The 10,220-nt window shown below is 47.2% G+C and overlaps 1 protein-coding gene across 1 annotated transcript; it reads right to left on the bottom strand.

The window, feature by feature from the left end:
• Positions 1–337: 337 nt before the first annotated feature.
• Positions 338–9,222, bottom strand: LOC131967469 (H-2 class I histocompatibility antigen, Q9 alpha chain-like). Its single transcript, XM_059328646.1, has 5 exons — positions 9,080–9,222; positions 7,904–8,170; positions 5,965–6,243; positions 4,388–4,701; positions 338–663 (listed from the first exon to the last, which is right to left on the bottom strand). The coding sequence occupies exons 1-5, from the start codon at positions 9,135–9,137 to the stop codon at positions 556–558; spliced, it is 1,026 nt and encodes a 341-aa protein (XP_059184629.1). The 5' UTR covers positions 9,138–9,222; the 3' UTR covers positions 338–555.
• Positions 9,223–10,220: the final 998 nt, after the last annotated feature.

The following is a 10,220-nucleotide window of genomic DNA, read 5'->3' on the forward strand; positions in this document are numbered from 1 at the left end:
AGCTTCACCTGAGAGAAATTAATCAATTCTGGAAACATTTTCAGTACAAATAAAGACTTAAAAATGTATAAAATTTGCTTTACAGATTTTGACAACTAGTTCAACATTTTAGTATGTAATGACTCAAGCAATGAGATGAGGACTATTAGTTTTATATGGAATGACTATTCAGCATTCACTAGTATAGTTAATTTTGACTGACATGACATAAGCAAATAATAAAGATTTAAAAATAAAACAGCAGAGAGTTGTATGAAAGCACTTGATGACTGTCCAAAAACATTTGTAATGTGTTGGAAGGAGAAACTGCTACTATGATGAGCACAAATGACTAAATGTTGTGGAGGTTGAACTAACTGCGGCTGAGAAAAACTGTAGTAAACTAAAATGATCTCAACAACACAGTCGAAAAACGTTGTGACTCCACTCTCTACCTGCGAGCTGTGCAGGGTTGTGTGTTTGGCCTTCAGGGTTGTCTTTTCCAGAATTCAGTTTCTAAGAGAACTGCACACACATTGTTTTAGTCGTCACAACTGCCAAATGCCAGAGTATCTTCTAACACCATCTTCCTGTTCTTCTCCTTCTGTAAACTAAGAATCCAATCACAGCGAGGAGGAGGAGGAGGAGGACGAGAGGAACAACGACTGCAGGAATGTTGATGCCGTTCTTGTCAGTGGGTTTCTCTGTGGAGCAGAAAACAACAAGAAATAGTCACAACCTGAACAGGCGAAGCAGGTCAGAAGAGAAGAACGTCAGTTTGTCCACCAGAACACAATCCTGTATACATTGTTTGTTCTACTATTGTTATTATTTATCCCTTCTTATCTGCATATAATGACTGTATCTATTTGTTGTTTGTTTGTCCTTGTCAATAACTTTGTTGTCTTTGTTTAGCTGCATGTCTGTGTTGGTTTCTGTCCCATAGGTGGGTTTTTGACTCAAACTCCGTTTTGAATGTTAACATCCTTGGCCAATAAACTTGATTTTGACTAATTTACTGATAGATACGTTATTTCATATATTAATTAAACTATTCCATTATTCAGCCTCTAAAACTGGCTAGTAGATCAGTCAAAAACTTAAGCTTAAGCAAATATTGAACAGGCAACACAAAACAAACTGTGGTAATAATTCTGGGTCCAGAAGAGGGTACATCCATCCATCCATTTTCCTCCGCTTATCCTGGGCTGGATTACGGGGGCGGCAGGCTAAGCAGGGCATTCCAGACGTCCCTCTCCCCAGCCACAACGTCCAGCTCCTCCTGGACCCCGGGGCGTTCCCAGTCCAGGAGAGAGATATAATCCCTCCCCCATGTTCTGGGTCTTCCCCGGGGCCTCCTACCAGTTGGACGTGCCCGGAACTCCTCTAACGGGAGGCGCCCGGGAGGATCCTTACCAGATGCCCAAGCCACCTCAACTGGCTACTTTAGAGGAGAAGGAGCAGCGTCTCTACTCCGAGCTCCCTCCGGATTTCTCAGCTCCTCATCCTATCTCTAAGGCTGAGCCCAGCCACCCTACGGAGGAAACTCATTTCAGCCGCTTGTATCCGTGATCTCGTTCTTTCGGTCACTACCCAAAGCTCATGACCATAGGTGAGGGTTGGAACGTAGATGGACCGGTAAATCGAGAGCTTTGCCTTCAGACTCAGCTCTTTCTTCACCACCACGGTCCGGTACAACGCCCGCATCACTGCTGACGCTGCACCAAACCGCCTGTCCATCTCACGCTCCGTTGTGCGCTCACTCGTGAACAAGACCCCGATATACTTGAACTTCGTTTGAGGCAGTACCTCTCTCTCCACCCAGAGGGGGCAGTCCACCATTTTCCGGCAGAGAACCATGGCCTCAGACTTGGAGGTGCTGACTTTCATCCCAACCGCTTCGCACTCGGCTGCAAACCGCCCCAGTGAGTGCTGGAGGTCCTGGCTTGATGAAGCCAAAAGAACCACATCATCTGCAAAAAGCAGAGATGCAAATCTAAGGTCATCAATCCAAATCCCTTCCTCCCCCGGCTGCACCTTGGGATCCTGTCCATGAAAACCACGAACAGAATTGGAGACAAGGGGCAACCCTGTCGGAGGTCAACACCCACTGGGAACGTGTTTAATGTTGTGCCGAGTATGCGGACACAACTCTCACTTTGGTTTTATAGGGACCGGATAGCTCGTAGCAATGAGTCCGGTACTCCATATTCCTACAGTACCCCCCACAAGACTCCTAAGGGACACGGTCGTAAACCTTCTCCAAGTCCACAAAACACATGTAGACTGGATGAGCAAACTCCCATGACCCCTCCAGAAGTCTTGCAAGGGTAAAGAGCTGGTCCGTTGTTCCATGGCCAGGACGGAAGCCGCATTGTTCCTCCTGAATCTGAGGTTTGACAATTGGCTGGAGCCTCTTTTCCAGCACCCTGGAGTAGACTTTCCCGGGCTGAGCAGTGTGATTCCACGGTAATTGGACCATCCTCTGATTCCCCTCTCTGAAAATGGGGACCACCACCCTGGTCTGCCACTCCACTGGCAATGTCGCAGACCTCCATGCGACACTGAAGAGGCGTGCCAACCATGATAGCCCAACAGTGTCCAGAGCCTTCAGCATCTCAGGGAGAATCTTTTTAACTACCTCGGCGACCTCTGCCAGGGATACTGATGAGTCTTCCCCTGAATCTTCAGACTCTGCCTCCTCTACAGAGGATGTGTTGGCTGGATTAAGGAGTTCCTCAAAGTGCTCTTTCCACCGTCTGAGGACATCCCCAGGTCGGGTCAGCAGGTGTCCTCCCCCACTGAACACAGCTTGAGACAAGCCCTGCTTTCCCTTCCTGAGTGGCCCAGCGGTTTTCCAGAACCTCTTTGAGGCTGACCGAAAGTCCTCCTCCATAGCAGCCCCAAATTCCTCCCATAACCGAGTTCCTGCTTCAGCGACTGCCGGAGCTGCAGCCGTTCTGGCCGAACGGTACCTGTCTGCTGCTTCCGGAGACCCATCGGCCAAACAAGCCCAAAAGACTTCCTTCTTCAGCTTGACGGCCTCCCTCATTGCTGGTGTTCACCAGCAGGTTCTTGGGTTGTCGCCACGACAGGCACCGGCAACCTTCAGACCACAGCTCCTACCAGCCGCATCAACAATTGAGGCTTTGAACATGGCCCTTTCGGACTCCATGTCCTCAACCTCACTCGGGATGTTGAAGAAATTCTTCCGGAGATGTGAGTTGAAGGCCCTGCAGACAGGGGCCTCCGCTAGACGTTCCCAGTTCACCCTCACTACACATTTGGGTTTGCCAGGTCTGTCCAGCAGCCTCCCCCGCCACCTGATCCAACTCACCACCAGGTGGTGATCAGTTGACAGCTCTGCTCCTCTCTTCACCCAAGTGTCCAAAACATGCGGCTGCAGATCTGATGATACGATGATAAAATTGATCATCGATCTTTGGCGTAGAGTGCTCTGGTACCAAGTACACTTATGAACAGCTCTATGGTCAGACATGGTGTTTGTTATGGACAATTCATGACTACCACAGAAGTCCAAAAACAAAACACCTCTCGGGTTCAGATCGGGCAGGCCATTCCTCCCAATCCCCCCCCCTCCATCATTGTTACCCATGTGAGTGTTGAAGTCTCCCGAAAGAACTATAGAGTCTCCATAGTACTCGTGGTACCCCTTCCAGGACACCACCCAGAGACTCCAAGAAGGCCGGGTCAGAGACCTTCTCCTCGCAACTTGCGGTCGCAAGGAGGCGACCCTCTCGCTCCTCGGGGAGAACTCCAACACAGCGACCCTCAGCCGGGGGCTTGTGAGTATCCCCACACCCACTCGGTGCCTCTCACCCTGAGCAACTACAGAAAAGGAGAGAGTCCAGCCTCTCTCTAGGAGTTTGGTTCCAGAGCCCACGCTATGCGTGGAGGTGAGCCCGACTATTTCTAGCTGGTAACGATCCACCTCTCACAAAAGCTCAGGCTCCTTCCTCGCCAGCGAGGTGGCATTCCACATCCCCAGAGTTAGCCGCTGAAGCCGGGGGTCAGCACGCCCAGATACGCGCCTTCGCCTGCTGCCCGGCTAACATCGCACCAGACCCTTATGCCCTACTCTGTGGGGGGCGGGCCCACAGGTCGGCGGTTCCATGTGATTTGTTGAGGCCCGGCCAGGCTCAGCATGAACAAGTCACATGGATCTGCCGACCTGTAGGCCCGCCCCCTGCAGAGTAGGACATAAGGGTCGGGTGAGCTTCAGTGTATTGGTTTAATACTTAAAGCAGAAGAGAGATTCAAGATTAACTTTACTGTCATTCATACTCTTCACAGGAGAAGTGAACAGCAGAATGATTTCTGATCGAAGTCTTAAAATTATATATAATAAACTAGATACAACAAACTGGAAACAAAACAAAAGACAGATAGAAGTCTTACCTCTGTTGGTCCTGATCTTTTCTTCTTCCAGTCTGGTGAAGATGTGCTCCTTCACACCAACGAGCTGAAACACACAGTCGTACCTCGTCCAGTCTTCAGGTTTGACTGATGAGAGGTCCAGGTCAACACTCATCTGGAAGGATCCATCGTGGTTGGGGAGGATCTCTCCGAGGTCCACGTCCTCATGAAGCTCCTCTCCATCTTTCCTCCAGAACATCATGGCTCCGTCAGGGTAGAAACCTGTAGCGTGGCAGCTGACTGGAGAGGAGGGAGTCTTCTGGAGGAGAGACACTGAGGGAAGGTCTGCAGAGAGAAGGGAAACACAGTTTATAGGTTCTTTATTACTATCACTACCTTAATACACTATATATACAGTATGTATACGATGCAAATACATCAAATACTCATTCATTGATAAAAGAAAGCCCCTTTCATAGTGCCGTCCCGCAAATGTCCCACTGTATTGCCGGAAAGATCTTTGCCTGCTTTTCGCCTTAGGGCGTTCATATTGAGCCCACGAAGGCAAAGTGATATTCTGCCCTTTCATGGTGCAATCTGGCATCGCGGAACGAGGTGGGAGGATAGTGGTGGGAGGATAGTGGGAGGAGACGATAGAGATGTGTGACAGAGCAGCAGCAGTCTCTATCGTCTCCATCTATGAGCGGCTGTGGTCCAGTTAGTATATCGGCCGCACATCGATCGGAAGATCGGTGGTTCAATCCCAAACCATGGCAGCCTACATGTTGAAGTATACTTGGGCAAGATACTGAACCCCAAATGGCTCTCGATGCTGCGTTCATCAGTGTATGAATGAACTCCCAATGGTGGCAGGTGGCTAGCCTCGGCCACCAGTATGAATGTGTGTGTGAACGGGTGAATGAACGCAGTCTGTAGTGTAAAGCGCTTTGGATAAAAGTGCAGCCCATTTACCATTTACAGTGCTGATAGGCTACACAGTTCGTTTGTTTACAACAAGCACTTGAAACTCTGTGCACAGTTAGTGACAGCGGCTACAGTTGTTGTGCAGCTGAACAGTGATTGGGTGACTGTCGGACCAAGTGGGAGGTGTGTGTTAGACGTCATGCACGATGGCAAATATCCCGCTTCGCCCCGAAGGCCCGTTCATAGTGGTCCCGCTTCCAACAGTCCCACCAATGTTCCTCTTCTGTGACCTCTGGAGGTGGAAAATTGGTGGGATCATTTGATCCCAGCATCCCGCTTCGGGCGTGTTCATAGTGGAGGCAAGACGTTACAGAGTCAGAAATGCCCCAGCATGAAACGGCACTATGAAAGGGGCTGAAGAGAGACAGAAGGAAAAAATAGATGAAGAGAGGTGAGACAGATTAAAGAGTGCAGTGGACAGCGAGTGTGAGACAGACGAGGGGGGATAAATGTGTGGAGTCAGAGAAATAAAGAGACGTGACAGAAAAAGAAATGTGTTTAAACTGAGACAGATTCAGCCTCTGTATGCTTTATATTTATTGTAATGTTACTTATGGTTGGAAACACAGAATGCATATTAACATTGTCGTGGTCATTAAACTACATCAGGTCATGTGACTCTACCTTTTCTCAGCAGAGAGCTCCTCCCGAAGTTCACATACTTCTTCAGCTCCTCAGGACAAATCTGGGTGTAGTAGTGCTTGTTCTGAGCCATCAGAGCTTTATTATTATTCCAGTTGTGTTTGGTGATGACAGCCTGTTGTTTTGGAGCGACCCAAGTCTCTCTCTCCAGGTCCAATGATAAGAAGTCTTCTCCATCATAAGCATGCTGTTCATAACCTTTGACCTCATCAGTCTCATCATCCCATTCACAGCCAAACATCCTCTGGATAATGTGGACACCTGAGCCAGAGAGACAGAGACACTGAGGCCAATAAAAAGAAGATGGCGCCTTTGATGGCAAGCCATCCGCCTCGCTCCTTTGCTGTTACGTCTGTTTTCCTGCTCCTACTGCTTTTTGCCTTCCGATATGTATCTGCTCTGCTGGCATATGATCGCCAAACCCTCCTCGACCTCAGGGCTTGGTCACGGAGAAAGTTTATTTACATCTAGCCTCCCAACGCTGGCTCCATCTCACCCACCTGGTCTGCCGCTCTTCCTGTCGCATCGCGGACACGTCATCAGAGCACCGCCGCCGCAGTAAGGAATATCGCCGGGAACATCGCAAGACTGTGCCATGCTGTGTGTGATAGAAGGAGAGGTGTGGATCCCAGCCTGCTCTGTCCCATCCAGAGGTCTACTGATCTATCCCACATTAAAACTGAACTTTTTAATGCCCAGTCCCTGTCAAATAAATCAAGCCTGGTCCATGATCACATTCTGGAGAAAGATATTGACCTGATGTGCCTCACTGAGACCTGGCACCAACCTGAGGTTTTTTCCTCATTAAAGAAGCCTGTCCCCCTGGATACAGTTACCTGCAGAGAGCTTGCTGCACTGGCTGAGGTGGTGGCCTGGCGGTAATTTACCGCGATACTCTCAAGCTCTCTCCTCTGTCTCTACCTGATGTGTCCTCTTTTGAATATCTGGCCTTCAAATCAAAAACCCCTTCCAAGATCAATGCAGTACTGATCTACCAGCTGCCCAAACCACACCCATCCTTCATCACAGAGATTCACGACCTTCTCACCTCCCTCTGCTCTCTATCCTCCAATAACATCATACTTGGCGATATGAACATTCACATTGACAATCCCTCCTCCGCCCTGGCAGCTGATTTCCTTCATGTACTGGACTGTCTCAACCTCACACAGCATGTTGATGCACCTACACATACCAGAGGGCACACTTTAGACCTGGTCATCTCGGACTCTCCTTCCATCAAAAATTTGTCAGTATATGACCTGGGCGTCTCTGATCACAGCATCATTTCCATGGACATTTCCTGCCCATCCCACCTCCCCAAGCCTAAACGCCATATTCATTTTCGCAATATAAAAAACATCAACCCTGCCATCTTGCACTCTGACCTCCAACTGCTGGCCTCGGTCAACTTTCCATCAATCAACAATAGCGTTATTATGGAGCGACTCTGTGTGGAGTTTGCATGTTCTCCCCGGGTACTCCGGCTTCCTTCCTTGACTGAGAGTGTGAATGTCTGTCTTTATGTGTCAGTCTGGCGACCTGTCCAGGGTGTACCCCGCCTCTCGCCCAATGTCAGCTGGGATAGGCTCCAGCGACCCGAATGCGGATAAGCGGTTAATGGGAATGAATGAATGGTTATTATGGGATGGACAGAAACACTGTATCCATGTAGTATAGCTGTATCCATGTAGTATAGCAGCATTCACTAGTCTCTGGGTTTCAGTCAAGAAAAGCTGTCGAACACTTTAATCTGAGAATGGTGTGTGTTTGTGTTTGTGTGTGTGTTAACATAACACACTAAAATACAGACTAACACACTTAACATAACACACTAAAATACGTACTAAAATACAGAATGAAAATATAAAAATATACAATAAACAACATTTTATCAGTAGAAAGTAAAACATAAACAAACCTCCAGTTTGGTTGAAGCGCTGCTTTAAAATTTCAATGTTGGCTTTGAAGACCTGCTGGTGACCAAATCGATACTCAGTCTGTCTCTGCCAGTACTGAGGTTCATCTTCTGTGGCTCTGATCATCCACTCCTGTTTGGGTTCATATTTCCTGCTGTTACTATCATAGTGATCTGTCTCAATCTCATTAACCAAACCAACAGTCACAAACTCTGGGAAGTTTGGGACTTGAGACGATCCAGTGTAGAAATTTATCAGAGAGTGAGTCACTGTAAGAAAAAAAGTCATCATTTCAGTTTTTATATCACAGTTTTATAAATCACTTAACAATTTTATTTTCCTGCTCACAGAATCAAAAAGAATGACAATATATTTGAGACATCCTAATAATCTGTTTTACACTCTAATAAGTACAGAATAATTAATGAATAATTAATGTAAATATATCATGTTACAGTCTCAGTTATTCTGTTTAACCACATTACTGAACAATATCAAATATTGTACCAACAAAGCAGGAAGTTGTTTGGCTTCAGCAGGACAACAACAATATCAGCTGACTTTTCGGATAAAAATGTAAAAAAAACCTATGATTTTTTTCACTTCATATGTGTGCATATACTTTTATATTCAGCTTGTTCTGAGTTCATAAAGATACCAAACACTTAATTATGTTCCTTGTAGATTCTAGTGACACACTTTATATAAGAAACAACCGTGAAACACTTATATCTTAACTAACAGCACTAAATATAATTATGGACAAGTACTGTTTAGTTTAAAAGGCTTTTCATGTTGTTTTTTATTTATTTTTCTAAATTTGGGCTGGACTGTTGCTGCAAAGTCACGCAGCCATTTTAACATTAACATGATCAGACCGTATCGGTCTTAATGGTCCTGATAGTATAAAATAATGACACAAATAAAAGATATAAAGGTTCAGGAAAACACACTTATGCCCTTTTCAGGATTTTTCAGGATTTTTCAATGAGGTGAACAGACAGGATTTACTAACGTCAACTTTAAGATGATGGGTTGTTACTTTTTAATATTTCTATGATATACACAGAAGTCCAGGAAATAAACATCAAAGACAATCTTAAAACGCTGAAACTCATAAATACAGTATAGAAAGACAATTTCTTTCACAATAAACCAACAAAACAATGTGAACTCACTTGGTGCAGCGCCATGCAGGGCTGTTCCCAGGAGAACCAGAGCAGCAAAGATCTGCATTGTGACCGTCTGAAGATTTACCAGAGTGAAGCTTTGTATGTTTGTCTGAAGAGAGAAACAGAGATCGTCCTTCCTGCTCCACAATCAGAGTTGAAATGAGGATAAAACCAGAGGTGACGCTGAACATACCTTCATCTGAGCCAATGGGAATTTATTCTGAGCATGACGTCACTTGTATCTAGGTAAACAGGCTCACACATGTTATGAACGAAAGTGAAAGTATATGATGTTACTTCAGCCTGTGTAAGAGGATGGGGAGACATGCGGGGCTTGATTTTTATTACTCAACTTTGTTCACTCTATGTTCGAACATGGTGTTTGTTATGGACAATCCGTGACTAGCACAGAAGTCCAATAACAAAACACCACTCGGGTTCGGATCGGGCAGGCCGCTCCTCCCAATCACCCCCCTCCAGGTACCATCATCGTTGCCCACGTGAGCGTTGAAGTCTCCCAGAAGAACGATAGAGTCTCCAGGCGGTACTCCTTCCAGGACACCACCCACCACCCACTCCAAGAAGGCCGGGTACTCTGAACTGCTGTTCGGTGCATAGGCACAGACAACAGTCAGAGACCATGTTCGAACATAGAGTTGCTCATAAGTGTACCTGGTACCAGAGCACTCTAGGCCAAAGATCGATGATCGATTTCATTATCGTGTCATCAGATCTGCGGCCGCATGTTCTGGACACTCAGGTGAAGAGAGGAGCAGAGCTGTCAGCTGATCACCACCTGGTGGTGAGTTGGATCAGGTGGCGGGGGAGGATGCTGGACAGACCTGGCAAATCCAAACGTGTAGTGAGGGTGTGCTGGGAACATCTAGCGGAGGCCCCTGTCTGCAGGGTCTTCAACTCACACCTCCGGAAGAATTTCTCCAACATCCCGGGTGAGGCTGGGGACATGGACATGGGCCATGTTCAAAGCCTCAATTGTTGATGCGGCTAGCAGGAGCTGTGGCCTGAAGGCCGTCGGTGCTTGTCGTGGCGGCAACCCAAGAACCCGCTGGTGGACACCAGCGGTGAGGGAGGCCTTCAAGCTGAAGAAGGAGGCCTTTCGGTCTTGGCAGGCCAAGGGGTCTCTGGA

Source organism: Centropristis striata, chromosome 3, assembly GCF_030273125.1.
Source record: "Centropristis striata isolate RG_2023a ecotype Rhode Island chromosome 3, C.striata_1.0, whole genome shotgun sequence".
Classification (NCBI taxonomy): Eukaryota; Metazoa; Chordata; class Actinopteri; order Perciformes; family Serranidae; genus Centropristis; species Centropristis striata.